The 16,150-nt window shown below is 42.6% G+C and overlaps 1 protein-coding gene across 4 annotated transcripts in view; it reads right to left on the bottom strand.

The window, feature by feature from the left end:
- Positions 1 to 16,150, bottom strand: part of plxna1b (plexin A1b) — a 188,399-nt gene that overhangs the window by 39,404 nt on the left and 132,845 nt on the right. For all 4 annotated transcript variants that reach the window (XM_084348545.1, XM_084348547.1, XM_084348546.1 and 1 more), the window contains exons 11-12: positions 8,133 to 8,229; positions 4,533 to 4,723 (exon numbers count right to left, since the gene is read on the bottom strand). In XM_084348545.1, the coding sequence (XP_084204671.1) occupies positions 4,533 to 4,723; positions 8,133 to 8,229 (288 nt within the window). The remainder of the gene's footprint in view (positions 1 to 4,532; positions 4,724 to 8,132; positions 8,230 to 16,150) is intronic.

Genomic DNA, 16,150 nt, shown 5'->3' with positions numbered 1-16,150 from the left:
TAAAAGCCACAGGTGTTCAGGACACCACTAACAGAAACACACAATGGGAACAAAGCCCAGTGTCATGCAGGCCAGCACTGAAATGCCACAGTGATATAATTAAGGAGTGTTTTCCATCTTACACCAGCTAGGCTTCTGATGAACATCCCTCCTCCTTCCCTCGCCCTTTCCCTCATCCTCTCCGGACTTGTGTGTCTTTTAATTCACTCTCTGTCTCTCGCTCAATGGAGCCTGAATGCATATATTTTGGGCCGGAGACAAAAGAGTGAGTGGCACACAGTGGTGCACCAGTCACAATCTTCAGATATGGTAATCAAATCTCTTTTTTCTCTACAACACTGGCTTATCAAAACACAAAACACACACACACACAAGTTGCTACATCCACGACTTAACAACACAAACAAAAAGCTCTTTTTGATAAAAGCCACCAGCCTAAACACTCGCTCTATTCTCCTCTCGCCGTCGCAGCGCTCTACACTCATTCAAACTCCTTTTTTTCTCTTCGTCTCCGACTTGTCCCGTTGTGTCCGAGGCTTTGTGTGAGGCCTATTGTGGCTGGCTGAGCGGCAGTGCACAGATAGCATCTGCTAGTTATAGGAAGAGGAGGAGGAGGAGAAGGAGGAGGAGGAAGGGGGACGCAGGGGACACAGAGATGGATGATATGAACATGGCATGAGGTTTCTGAAGTTTATCTGTGAAATGAAAACCTCTCAAAAACTAAAAGTCACAAACAAACTAATGAAAGCAATGAAATACAGTAAGTGATGAGTGGGTTAAATGTTTACATGTGACTAAGCAGAAAATAATGTGTTTAAAGATGTGAATCATATTAGTGGACATCCAGATATAATATCACCATTATTAATGAGATTTAGCCGGCACTTGCTTGTTTTATTGTCTCTCTCAGTGCGGTAACAGTGAGACTTATTGCTCAGCTCTAAAACACAATGGGAAAACCCAGAGGCCAGGTCGATACTGGCCTCTAAAGAGAAAGACATCTCTCCCGGTGTTGGTCGAAAGGCGTAGCAAGCAAGAGAGGAGGATGATACACGGACAGGATAGATGAAGGACGATGTAAAGGGAAAGGGAGGAGAGTGAGAAGAATCCGAAGGGTTGATAAAGGAAAGGAAATGGGGGAACGAGATACGGAGAGAGTGACAGGAGCATACATGAGGGAAGAGAAGAAAAGAAAGTGACAAGAAAATAGAGACGTAGAGAGAGATAAAGAAGACTGACAAAGGCCAATATTGCAGCTTAACAATACATGAGGGGGAAATGATTGGCCTTTCGCAAGTACACAAGCTGCGAAACTGAACAAAGACGAGCACGCTGACACTACACGTAGAATCAGATACTCTTCAGAAGACCAAACACAAAAACACTTTCTCATATACAAAAAAGATCACAAAGAAGGAAGGACAAACACAGAACACAAAAGTGTGCCACATGCCAAAACACTAACACACACAAACACACACACACACACACACACTGGCATGGCCTGTGTTGTTTTAATTGGTTTCTAAGGGCTAGCTGTAATGCTCTTCCTGTCCCCTAGGAGAAGGCAGGCAGGAGATGATGGATGATGGAGGGCCAGGCAGTATCCAAGGCCAGTACTAGGACACTGCTGCACTACACTGGGAGACAGCACCAGACTGTGTGTGAGAGTGTGTGTGTGTGTGTGTGTCACTGTATGTGTGGCTGTGAAAGCGATTTTGAGGATACCATACAAGCTGCTCACTGGAAGTTGTAGCTTATTTTATCTCTAATTTAAACATTTCACATCTGACTGTACATTTCTCAGACAGAGTGTGAATTTGCATTTAAGAGCCACTTGCTTGTGCATAGCTTTCGCACGCACACAAGCAAAATGTGCGTTTGCTTGTTGTGAAAGGAGAGCTAATTAATCTTAGTGCACAGCGTTAGCCCAGAGAGAAAATGCAGCACACTAACAACAGCACTTTAACAGTCTGACAGCCAAATTCTTACAACGTCTAAAACCGATCATATAGAGCCTAAAACATCCATCGCTGTGTTTGGAGAACAGTACTTTGGTGCTAGAGCCATCAGTGGAACAGTCCCCCACTGCACACTATTGAACAACGTCAAATGGGCAATAGCACACTCGGAAATGACACCAAATGGGTTAGACGCTTGCTGCTCTGAAAGCTCTGAATAGCTGTGTATATGTGAATAATATGTGCCTGTATGTTGTGCGTGTGTGGTCACACTCTTTCAGTTTCCTTCCCCGGTTGAACACACATTCTCCGGTCTAAGTGAAATTAAGGGCTAATCCCCGAGCAAATGGCCAAGCAGCAGCTAGCACGCTGCAAAAAATGCACAAAGCAGCCTCAATGAAGAAAAAAAGATGGGAAAAAAACAGGGTTTAGAACAAACAGATGGTAAAAAGTGGAGTAATATTCAATTTGTGTGATGCTCTTTGGGAGAACTGAAGGATGAAATGGCAGAGGAAAAGGCAGAGATTTTCTTTGTCGCCCGGGGATGTTCTTTTTGCGTTAAATGTCACACTGTAAATGTCAAAGGTGGAGAGGAGAGTTGAGACTGGCAGCGCGGCTCAGTGATAACGCTTCCTCCAGTTTCCTCTCTGTCTTCCTCTCATCTTCTTTGTCTCTTCCGCGTTCTCAAACCTGCAGTAGGTTTTCTCCTCCTGCTGTTTTTGAAGCTCCTCTACGCCTGCTTTTTGACTGCCACCAACATCTTGCCCCGAGGCCAGGATTTACCTCTCAATATGCATGCAAGAGCACATGCTTGCGCACACACACACACACACACACACACACACACACACACGCACGCACATCCTCACCCCACCCCTTCATACACACAGCCCAATTGCCTCTGTACGCTTGTTTCAAAGAGATAACTGAAGCGAGCAAGAAGAGAGAGAGGATTTATCTATGTGCCAGTGCCCCAATTATCCAATATCTCCATTACGCATTCAGAGAGACGAACCCGTGTCGCACAGGAAATGCACTGAGGGCTCCAGCCATAGAAGTCTGCATCAGTGAGACGGGCATGCATTATAAACCATACATATATTTCACACTCATTTAATAGAGAGGAATGGCCCCCGTTTTGACTGAAACGACGCTTCGTCTTATTTGAGATACAATTTAATTTGAAGAAAAAGCTTGAGAAGGAATGATGGAGGGATGGAAAAGAAGGAAGGACAAATGAGTGAAAGGGTCAAACGTCAAGACACGCGTGGCTTTCAAAGTGTGAGCTCCATGTGTGTGTTTACGAAAGTGCGTGTGTGTGCGTCACTCCCAGTGGTGAGCTGTAGAGACGATGACCCAGGTCACAGTCAGACGAGGACCACCGCCACGGTTATCGGTGGCAACAGATGGGTACGCCATGGTGTTTAGACGCCTTCGCTCACCCAGCCTGTCAGATGCACACACAGATACACTCACGCACAGACGCACGTATAGACGCACGCATGCACACACCAACACACCAATACACAGACACACACACTGTGCCCATGGTGGGACACAATTAGCACACTACAACACTCTCTGTGTCTTTGTCTCCCGCCTGCACAGACACACACACACTCCAGACAACCACCCTCTCCGCCTCCTCAGGTATGTGTGTGTGTGTGTATTCGTGTGTGTGCAGCCATCATCTCTAATCACGTCAGTGTGTTCAGTCTTGGTGTGTGTGAACTGCCTCCTCCTGGCCGGCCCATCTGTGTTGTGGCTGCAGTCATGGTGATGGCTTCTAAGTTGTCTCTCCTCCCTGCTGCCTCCCCTCCTATGATGTCCCCCTTCGCTCGCTGAGGCCAAACAGGTACACATTTCTCCTTTTTTGGAAAACTTACTTTTACTAATGAGCTGACTTTGGCAAATCCTCTGACTTCTGTCAAAAGGCGAGTGTTCTGTTTCAAAGTTTGCAGAACAAGAATAAATACAACCCTATTACAAACGCTTTATTGTCATTTGAACCCCATCCCTTCTGACCTCTAACCTGACAAAACCCTGACTCGTTTATTGGGCAGGAGGTTGAGTTGCTGGGCAACACCCACCACACGGCAGCTGAGTTGTCCGTTTTAACTTTAGCAGTGGTAAGAGGAAAGTTTTTCTTTAACTTTGGATGTAGCAGCTCCATGCAATGTTGATTTTAGAGTGGGCTGTTGCCTGGCCTCAGACCTCGGGGTGTTCATGTGTGTGGTGACGGCGTCAGTTTTGGCAAAGAATTTCATGAGGTTTTACTTTTACTTTACTTTTCACTTAAAAACTATTTCTGATTATTTATTTTTGTTGGATCATTCTAAAAAAGGTTTTGTTGCATACAAAAAATGGAAAGTCCCACGTGTTTATTATACATACAGTAGATTGTATGTTGTTGCATGTCGAGCACTTAACACTTTCAATCCTCCTCAAAGAGGCTGCTGTGTGTACTCGCAGGTGCACGTGTGCAGTTATGTGTTTCCTGTCTGAGCTTCAGGAGCACACTGGGCTGCTATATGTTATGTCTGAGCATGTGTTGTTACTGTCACGGCTTACCTTGGTGATCTTGGGGTGCGCACAGCGGCTGTTTCCTGTGGTGGCGTGCATCCAAGTGCTCTCCGGAGGGGTGCACTCCTGCCTCAGGGAGCACTTCTTCTCCTGTACGCACCAGCCGCACTCGAACCTGGGGTTCGCCTTCAGACACATCCCACAGCTGTCTCTCAGCGCGTAGCACTTATACAGGTGGGCTGGTGAGGAAGGAAGAAGGAGAAAGAGACAAAACATTATATGACAAGAAAAGATTACTGGAGGGAGTGAGGCTTGGGAGAATCGTTATCGCTACAGTTTGTGTGGGGTTATTAAATTACAAGCTAACTAAGTAGACTAATGCTGACAAAATTAGTTGATTAATCAATTAGTCAATCGAAAAAAATTAATCACCCGCTAGTTTGATAATCAATTAATCGTTTCAGTCACTTTTTAAGCAAAAATGTCAAACACTTGCTGGTTCCAGCTTTTAAAATTTGAGGATTTGTTGTTTTTCTTTGTCATTAATGATAGTAGATGAAGAGTCTTTGGGTTTTGAACTGTTGGTTGGACAAATTGAGCTATTTAAAGACGTCATTCTGGGAAATTATGATAGGCATTTATTTTAAATAATCGTGAAAATAATCAACAGATTAAATGAAAATATTTGTTATTTGTAGCCCTCGAACAGACAAACAACCTGAAGGGTGGAATAGTTTAAAAATTAACCAAATACTTCCTTTTAAGTTTTTCAACTTCCACACAAAAATTCCAAAACTTGTTCAATGTCACTGAGACAAAGTTGAGTTAAGGCACTATTTCCCAAAGGCCTAAAGAATTGTACAGTTAAATCTTTTTTTTTTCCTCTCTCTCTTCTTTTCTATCCCCAAATCCCATTGGTCATGGAGCAGCTTTAAAGCAACCCTGTACCAATTACTGGCTGCTAAACGACTTCTCTCTAATTACATTAACATATCAGTATTTAAGACAAGTGAGCATCGCTCACACTCCACCAGATGATTATCATGATTGAGAAATAGGGAGGGGGCTGCCAGTGAAGAGAGATACAGGAGAGGGGGTGTGGGTCGCCTCGGGTTGCACTTTGGGAGATTTAGACTTAAGATAATGCACAATGCATAGACACTGATGCATGCCGCTGATATTGTACGCTGTCAATGCTGCTACATGTCACAGATGCCATTTAGAAGCACTTTGTCCTTGGGAGAACCATTGACTGTCAGAGCATTTTATTTTGCCTTGATGAATATCAACACCCACTTATTGTGGATTACAGCGGGGCCCCTATGTTCAGACACATATGTCTGGTGTGTCTTACAAATGCATCCATACATCAGTATTTGTGAAATTTGAGACTTCAACAGCTTGCCCGGTACGATTAGACAACAGGGAGTGGCATCAATAAATGGAACAAAGTGACTCTGTGGTGTTACCTTACAATACTGACAAAATGGCAACGATCGCAGCTTCACAGACTTTAGAGATGTAAAAACCTCTAATCTGAAATACTACACGACGATCACGGCACCTCGCTGTTTCTTTAACCATCAAAGAGTAACAAATGGGACGAGACAACGCAGCTCCTTCTGTTGTACAAAGCTCCCTGTGCCTGTCATCAACAGGCCGCATCGAACGCACTGCGAGCTGGCGATGATGTTGCTTTACCTCACAGCAGGGGAATAATGTTACAGACCCCTGCAGTACTGTACGGCCACAATAATTATGGCGACAGCACTGTAAAGACTGTCCTACCAGTAATTATAGCCAACAGACATGATCTCATTGTCTTCTCTCACAGTGCTGCACTGAGTACGTGTATGTGTTTAATCATTACTCACATGGTTCTTTGTTCGGAGGGCGAGGCGTGGTTATACATTAGTGTCTATACTGTAAGACTGTTTAAAAAGAGGATATACATGGTACATACATTCTTAATAACAATATCTGTCAACCTAAGCATGAACATCTGTAACCTTGAACAAAAGCTGGGTAATAATACATTAGATCCTTCAGACGAGGTATTTTATGATACAACAGTGTGACGCATTGTGTAGCTGAAAACTGAGTTGTGATATAAAATACATTTCATCAATAGTCTTAATTTTATCATTTAATACCTAACTATGGCATTATTCACCAAACGTGTTAAAAGTGTTCATGTTAAATTTGAACCACTGTCGTTAAATATAACTTGAACAATAACACTTGACACTATCAACCCATGTCAATAGTGTAACAGAACAGTTTGTTTTGTCAAACTTCTATTTCCAAGGTCAAGAATGAGCCTTCGAGCTCAGTAATGACCCTTTCCAGTGTCACAGTCGGTGATTCTCAGTAACAGAAAATCAATTATTAATTGATGTTTTAATGTGGGGGAAGTAACAATACCTCCAGCTGCCTTTTGAACCAACATTTATTTATTTATTGAACAGGGACACAACACAGCTTCTGTGTTTCACCAAACTTAGCTCTAAGCTAATTTACAACTGTAGCCCCTTTATGTGATGGATGAATCTTGCCTTCTTACCATCAGTGTAACATCTGATCTTGAAATGTGCAGAAAAGCTCTGGTTTTGCCATGTTAACACTGATGCAATTGGTCAAATCTCTTTTGTGTAATGCACACACTGAAGATCCCTGGATTTTTTTAGACAGATTCCCATTAGAAGCTCCATTGCTTAACACCGGTGTATCAGTCATTTTCCTGCTCACTTTGAGCTTCTGTTGCTACTGTGACCAGCTACTTATTTGTTACCTATTAGAAATGATAAAAAAAGTCTCATGGGAGAAAACCTGAGCCATGACATAATCATTTGTCAATATATGTATTAGGGAATACAAGTGATCTAATGCTCAGTCGGGTGTGAGTTACAGCCTGACCGATACTCAATTTCTGGGGCCGATGCTGACACTTATATTAGAGATTAATATATGATCCCTCAAATATGGTTATCAAACACTTGTAAGAAGGATGCCTAACGGAGGCGGGATATTTTCCTGTCTAAAAATAAACTTTATTGTCCCAAATGACACCAGTGCACTGAAACAGAAGGGTCTTTTTCTGCATTTTGTTATGTAAAAAAAGTTTTCATACTGGCACATGTTGAACACTGTATAGGCAGATACCAATATATCTATGAAAGGCCAGAATTGGTGTATAATATTTCTAAAGTTGCGGTGTTTAATGCCGACACATGCAGTACACATTCAATAGTGCACTATACAGTGTCTTGAACTCACACAGACCTATACAATCAGTAAGACAGTGTTTGAGCCCCTTACAGACCAAGAATATCAAGTGCAATAGGTGGGCTGGCCAAGGGATTCTGGTCATAATATGGATTCAAGGAGCCATTGTATCAGCCATGACTCAGATAGAAGGATTCAAAAAACTGACACATCAACCTAAATGTGGAATTGGCATTTATTGGAGTCTATAACCTGTCGTGTTAAAAGTGAACACAGATGACGTTGATGAGAAAAAGAAGGAAGTGATGTTCTCTAATCTGATGCCATATAATCCTTCTCAGTCTTTTGTGGGTCTTAGAATTTGCCCATGCAGATAATACCTGGAACCAGTAAGGGTCAATGATGAACACCACGTTAACTCACCTTTGATGTTGTAGGGGTTGTCGATGACAAAGAGCCCGTTCCAAACCACTGACAAATCCACAGGCAGATCGCTGATGTCATTGCCTTCATAGGTATACTGTAATATAAAACAAACAATATCAGGATAAGCATTCATAGTCACGTGTCGCTAACTAACCCAATAGTGTTTTACATCAGAAGCAACATTATAAAGCCTTTTAACAAAATGTCAAATTAGCAAAAGCGGGGGGGAAAAAAAATGTTAAAACCAAGAGCACAAGGAGTTCAGTTTCGTGGCTGGTAGTAATGTCATACCCTGCGGTGCTCACCCAGTTGAAGGGCCATAAAAATGAATGATGAAAGACGGGCTATATTGTGATTTTAACACGCGGCACATCCGCTGCTGCCTGGCAGAGCACGGAGTTGATTAAGAGATTGGAAACCCCATCACTGCATGACTCATTCCATTCCAGTGATGAATGAAAAGTGTAATGCATCTCCAACAATAATATTCTCATCTAATTTCATTTTTGCATCCTGAACTAATAAGAGTTGAAATGTAATTGACTCGTCGTCGGCATAATCAGTTTTATGGAAACGATTTAAATGAGACAACAAGCTTCAAAAGTGGTGGTGTGATGGCGGTGTGTTAACTGAAGGAAATAACAGAGAAAGAGCTCCTGTGAGACCCCTCCCAACCTCCCAACGAATAAATTATCAACGACGATTATCACCGGCAAATAAAATGCAGCTTTAGAAGTTACACCGCCTCCTCACTTCCCCCCCTTCACATTCACAAAGCAGCCAAACACTGAGGTAAACACACAATCATCTGAAAATACTCATTCATCAAGAACCCCCCCGACTCCCCAATCTGAGACACATTGTGTATTATTAACTACTCCATTCATTAACTGTCTTTGATACAACATAAAACAGATGCCAGATAGCAAGATTGCCTGTTCTGCGCTTTGAGGCGGCTGCTGCAGTAATATGAGTCGGATGGCTGGTACGACTGGAGACAGACCGTGTTAACCTAATGCCTCCGTCAGTCAAAGGGCGCCCAGTCACTCTCACTACCACTGGTATGGTCAGTATCTTCAATGGCCTCGGGGGGAGAGATTGCAGGACTATTCTCCTATCGTGGAGTGGTGATAAAATCCAATGTGAAAGCCCCAAGCCCGAGGCGATGGGGCCCTCACAGATTGAATCTAGCTACAACTTCACCACTATGTGATATCAGCCACTCCAGTGTGATACTGTGAGATTTATCTTGACATCTGTAATAATAGTGAATTTGAACGTATTTGAGAGGCAAGAAATGTGCATGGAAGAGATAAGAAAATGAGAGGACACAGCAATGTCACGATGTGTGAATGGCTGATTAATTCATTCTTCACTTTTTGTGATTGGATGATTTATATTCAGCGGGCCCTGAAGGCTGAGATGCTGATATCCAAATAAAGGAAGATGTCTCAGTGTAGCCCAGAGGAACTATTACTTTGCTCTTGGAGTTTATTTTAAGGGGAAATTATAAAAAAAGAAAAAAGAAAAAAAAAAAAAGTATTTTCAGGCAAATTTTGGAGCTCTGATTTATTTAGTAGCCATGCAGTATTATATAAGAGGAAACTTTTACCCCTGAGTAACTCCACCTGGGAGCTGGTCTGCAGAGCACTCAACAAGAAACTTTTACACTAGTTACTACATAAACCCCTCTGGATTTAGCATTTGAAAAATAGTGAACAGTTGTCAGGATTTGCTGCTTCTCTTTGACATAGACTGTATGGTAGTAAAGGGAAATACCGTCAGGTTTTGTTTTTTTGGTTGGACAAAATGAGTCATTTGAAGATGCCAGGGTGGGCTCTGCTAAGTTGCAATTGGCATATTATTGTTTGTACTTAATCCTTCAATCTTTAATGGATCACCATGGGCTTCCATAGAGTGGTCGCTAGTCTTCCTGGGGTCCTTATTAACATAACAACCACCCAAAAAGTATAAATAAGACAAAAAAAAAGCATAATGATCAAAAACAGATAAAATTACTCTACACATAACAAAAACAACAAAAAAATCCCCCAGCAAAATCAACTGATGATAAAAGTTATCATTAGCTGCAGCCCTAGATCTTCATTACTATTTAGACCATAGGTGAGTTGAATAGTAGGTGAGGAAGAGGTGGTATGACAAAAAAATGTACATACTATATTAAAGTTGCTGCAGTGGGCTCATACAGAAAAAGGAAGGTAAGGTCGGGGGTGGTGAGAAAAATCTTAAAAGTGGCAATAATACGGGACAGAGTGCAAAGAAAGTGCAGACAAGAAAAAGTGACAAGTGATGGTCAAAAGGCTGGAAATATTTGTAACGGCTGATGGGGTCAGAAACACAGAGGTGCAGCGTGTTGAGGGCAGAGAGTAAACCGATGAAAAGATGGGGAAAAGAAGGATGAGAAAGTGGGCAGGGAGAAGAGGTGGAGAGAGAGGATGATACGGCAGCGAGGGCGAAGGAGAAAAAGCGAGGGGAGAGATGGATAGAGAGAGGTGATTGTGTGTTATTCTGTGGACACCATTCATTTACACATGGAATAAGAGGCCGGGGTTGGCCTGTAAGCGCCTGAGCTGGTGGGGGCTAAAGTGAAATTGGCATTTTCAATTTGTTCCCTGACATGTCTGCCTTGGTCTTTTCACACATTCCCTTGCCTCACCCACTCTCACAATCCTCCTTTCCACCCCCTCCTTTTCCTCTCTCTCCCTCTCTCTCTCTCTCTCCTTCTCATTATTCCTTCCCTCTACCTCTTTACAAACCTCCTCCCCCATCAATCTCAGTCCGACTTTCTCTCCCCTGCCTCCATCCCCCGGAACACCCACAGTCAAACAAGGAAATATGGAGCAGATCCCTTTATCGCATATACCAAACATGTCCAGAGACACACATGTGCGCACTGCACTATAAATATGCATTCTGCACACAGGACAGTTTCCAAGAGATAGATGCCAGCGAACGCATCAAAGACTGATTGCATAGTCTATACGGGAAATAAAAAATGATAAATACAAACACGTGAAAACACAGGAAGATAAGACGCTCCATGCGACAACACATGGCTTGGATGTCAGCTATTATTTCTCTGCACTGAGGTCCGACCGTATGAACTCCTTCCATCTTTCCCTTCCTCCTTCCTCCCCCCCAGAGACCACCCAGTCTGCCTGGGAACAAGAGCACCTCTCCGCTGGGTAGAAATGGAGAGAACATACGAGTGTGCTTGAGTGCGTGTGTGGATGCGAGACAAAGAGAGAGAAGAAAGCAATAGAAGAAGGAAAGGAGATGCTCGGGGACACTGCACTGAGAACATGTGGATGTAGAAAGAGCAAGAGAGACAGTGAGGGGAGAGGAAACAGATGAGATGAAACAGAGACTGAGAGGCCAGAGAAGCAAGTGGGATGAAGATGGTGAGGAGGAGAGAGGAAGAGAAAGAGGGGTGTTATCCAACTAAGGGCAGCTTTATACTTAGCAACTGTTCTTGCCCATAAAGACACAATAATTCTGCTTTGTCACTGGAAGACTAGAAAACAGGTATCACATTTCCATATGCTTTTCAGCAACAGCAGCAGCAGAAATAAAGCTCATTTAAGCGATATTTTATATAAACAAGTGACAAGTGCTTATTAAGAGGGAAGGCTGCTTGTTATTTTGTTTGGCCAAAATGACAAATGTAAACCTACGCAAGCTCATATAAAGTTGAACTGCAACAATCCAAACCCTTTCACAATTTTGTGACATTTTATAAACTAAACTGTTCAATTAATAGTGAAAATCTGCATATTTACCTATAATTTCATTGCAGCACAAATATAAGCCACACAACCTAACCGAGACCCAGATATTCAGTCAGCTTACATACATAACTTCTGTTAATTTGAATCTTTTTATTTTCTTGGTTTTGTTTTTATTGTCTTTTCATGTTTTTTTTTTTATCTGTTACAATTTATTTTGCTTTTGTTATTGTCTTGTAAAGGCAATTTTAAATTTTTCCTTAATGTCTTAGCTGTAATGCACTTCTGTCTTTCTGTAAAGCACTTTGAATTGCCTTGTCTCAGTGGTGCAATATAAATAAACTTGCCCTGCCTTGCCTAGAAGCTGGTGAGTACAGGACTCACATTCCTCAGGTGGCATCTCACCAGACAGCATACCGAAATATTATTCAAGGATTTTCGACTATTTGGACAAAAGGGAGGCCTTTCTTGAGCTTACCTTTCTTCATATGAGGTATAAACAGTATTGAACAGGATGGATGTTTCACTACAACCCACAATTCTGTCTCCAGCCTCCTATTTTTCAGCTTACAGTATTGGATGGAAGTCAACACAGTTTAACCATCATTTCAGAGACATGTAACTTCCAACAACAGGATCTTAAGGACAATTTTCTTCATGTAATTCACTGCCAAATAAGCTGTAAAGTGTATATTGTATCCATTTTTCTATATCAGTGTCATTAACTATGTCTTTTGTGGCTGCTCTGTTATATACCCCTCCAGACTACAGTAAAGGACATGGGGGTCAAGCCTTCTACTTCCATCCCCGCTTCTTTGCTGACCGGCCAATCAGAGCGTGGCCTGATCCCCCTCTGGATCACCTGAGAGGGGCCAATTCCGCTGATAGAGAAACAGATGATAGATGTGTGTGGACCTCTTAACCCTGCTTTACACGCTGACAAGTCTTCTGCCTGAAAACCACATACACACAGTGGAGGTGCTGACAGCTAAAACAATAACACCGCCTGCCCTCTTCCCTCCTTTTCTCATCCATGTTACAAGTGTCTGTGTTTGCACATCCATCCGCAAAGGGAGGGTGTATGTTCAGGGAGGGAATGCTGGGATCTGCTCGTGCATGTACCTTCACTCAACAACAAACATGAATATTTAGTCAGGGAGAAGTGTGTATGTGCGTGTATGTGTGTTTAATGGGCAGCAGAGGGTGGAGGGAGGCATAGGAAAAGGTTAGGTTATGATCCAAAGCTCATCTCCTCTCATTGCACCAAGAGCTTATTAAATTTTCATACCGAACCAGCATTGTTGCACCATACACAGTTCAGGGAATACACACATGCACCTTGCACATGGTTTATTCACTGCACAGCAGATTCCAATATGAAAATGCAAACATGATGCGGGATACTCTCAAAAGGTCAGGATTTGCATGTGTGAAGGAGAGAGAGAAATGTAAATAGAGGAACAAAATCACTGCGTTGTGTATTCTGAGATTTAGTCCCATAACCTGATATAGTTTAGAATGAGAGAGTGATGGGAAAATACTTTCGTCTACATCCTTTGACATGAGAAGGTGTGAAGGGCAAGTTGAAAGGCAAAACTAGGTTTGACACCATACTAAGTTAACTAATATTAGGATTCAATAGATTGCTGCAGGGATGACGAATTTTCATAAACAGACCCGGAAGTTACCATCGTCCCGGTTCCCTTGACAACAAGCCAAATGGATTCGACTACAGTGGTGTCCCATTAAGCTACTTCTTAGCAACTGCCTTTTTAAGACACACACAAGCTTCAAAATTCACAAGTGTTTTATTATATTTTATGTTGTAAAACAAAACAAAACAGGAAAGTCTCTTAAGCTTGTGTTAACCACAGACCTTAATTCAGGTATTGTTTTTCTAAAAAAAACCATTGACTTTGAGACAAGGATACAGGTCGTGCAAAAAAGCAAACTCATTTTCAGGTTTTATTACTCATTCTTGCAGCACTCTATAGGATGAGACTTAGAGAAATTGATTGATAGCAAATAAACCATGAAAAAAGTGAGAAACAGGTTAAAAATCTGACGAATAGAAACAATGAACAAAAAAAAACTGCAGAGACTTTGCCCCCCAAGACTCTCTGAGCAGAAAAGTGCTGATGCAAACACTCCAGCATCACCAGCCAGACCTCTGTCACTGAACACTGAACGAGGAGAGGCAAAGATAGATTGATGGAGAAGGAGGGGTGAAGGAAGGCAGCTATGAAGTAACAACGGGTCCCTTCTGTGAGGGTCACAGCCTGATAATTAGTCATTTTGAAGGTGTGCACAAGCTGGACGCCTAAAAATATCAAACTAGCCTAGGGCAGGCCCGTACCTGGGATAGAGCAGTTTACCCTCCTCCTCTCGCCATTGCTTTCTCAAGGTGACGACGACAGTTATCAAAAAGTATGACCTGACACATCTTTCAATCTAGATTGAAAAAATATGATGCACTGTCAATAGAAGTCACATTGGGACAGTGCTAAAGAAAAGCAGAGGACACACACTGAATGCTGGTCCATAGGAAATATGGTTTACCAGTCTAGATAAGGCGAAAGTCAACGTATAGAAGTATACACAACAACATACCGTTTTAAACACACACATACACGCACAACTTCCAGGCAGATATGGCTTCCTAATCAAGGATCAAGTGGTAATCCTTCCTATAGCTTAGTGTGTGTGTATGTGTATGTACACACACTGTATGTGGGGGGTCAGGCGGCGTGGAATCAGCCTCCGCTCATAATAGGGGCCTGTTAGCCAGTGCTAATCGCTAATGCTAACAGGATTGGAGGGCATGGCTGGACCCAGTTACCCAGCTTATCTCTGCACGCACACACACACACAAACAAACACACACATGTGTGCATACACATACACATACACATACTTTCTTCATTGATGGAAAGAAAAAGAGAGCGAGGGGAGGGGGAGAAAAGTGCTGGCTTGAGGGAAAAATAATGCTGCCATAGCCAGTGTTTCTTATTTTCCAGCCTACGCATTAAGCTAGTGTAAGCTTACCAGACTTCTCCCTGGACAAAAGGCTGATTTCTGGTCGTTTGCAGAAACATCCATATTTCAATATCCTCGCCATTTCCCCCCCTCGGTCAACTCATGCCATTCTTTCTGGTGGCCAGACACATTCTTACGTTTAAGATGCTGGAAACAGCAAATGTTTAACATTTTTGCTTGAAAAATGACTGAAAGGGTTTGGATTGTTGCAGCTTGACTTTATATCTCTCTGCAAACTCCACCACTCTGTCACACGACAGTCACTGCAAGTCACCAACACTTCATGTATTCACTGAATGCATGACTGCTCTGTGCCACATAGCACACACGCAAACAAGAGGAGAAACTGCCAGAGTCTTTTGATGATTCTGCGACTACTGACAGGTGTGACACATCCTGTGTGCCAGAGGACCCAACGCTAGTATTAGAAACACTCCCTGATTAGTTCCTGTCAAGTCCAAATCATTACTCAAAGGTTTGCCAAATTAACTTTTCACATACTGACTGCTGGCAAGATCATTTTCACCTCTGATACTTCAATTTGCTGTTATGAAGCAGCTGTGAACGCTGATGTGTTTATGTTCATTCTGTACAAATTAGTTTGTTTGGGGCAGTAGATATTTGAATAAAAGGTTCTCATTCCTTCCAACACAACACCAAGTGTTGTATAAGGCCCTTTATAGAATATTATATGTAAAGTGATATAGACAGAGTCTGGTTCAGTCACTGTTATTAATCATTAATTCAGGTGTAAAGAGTGCAGAATATCATGCACACACTTTGGGTGTGACTCAGGCTACTGTATGCTGTCAGACAGAGACACATGGAGGTCTTTCCTCTGGTTTAACCGCCCTCCCTCCACTCCTCTCTTCTCATCACAGCAGGAGCATCTTGCTCCAACAATCCCTTTTGCTGCTTCTCTCGCCCATCAATCCACCGCACAGAACCGAACACATTGAAGGGTGGAGCACCCTTATGAGGGAAAGAAGATTTAGAGTAAAGGTTACAGATCGCACAGATACAAGGAGAGAGACAGAAATGAGAAATAGATGATGACAGTGAGGTGGAGGATGGGGTGGAGAAGCTGGCATATGCTGATAGCTGAGCCGCAATTAATTCTTATTTATCCAGGATGGGAGCGTGGGAGCTCTGCTCTTCACCTGTCAAAGAGAGGAGGAGAGGCAGCGAGCCAATGACGGGACAGAGATGAAGAGGAAGGAGAAGGCGATGGAG

This window comes from Pagrus pagrus (assembly GCF_965226575.1).
Source record: "Pagrus pagrus genome assembly, chromosome: 3".
NCBI lineage: Eukaryota > Metazoa > Chordata > Actinopteri > Spariformes > Sparidae > Pagrus > Pagrus pagrus.
This window is presented reverse-complemented; position numbering and strand designations above follow the sequence as displayed.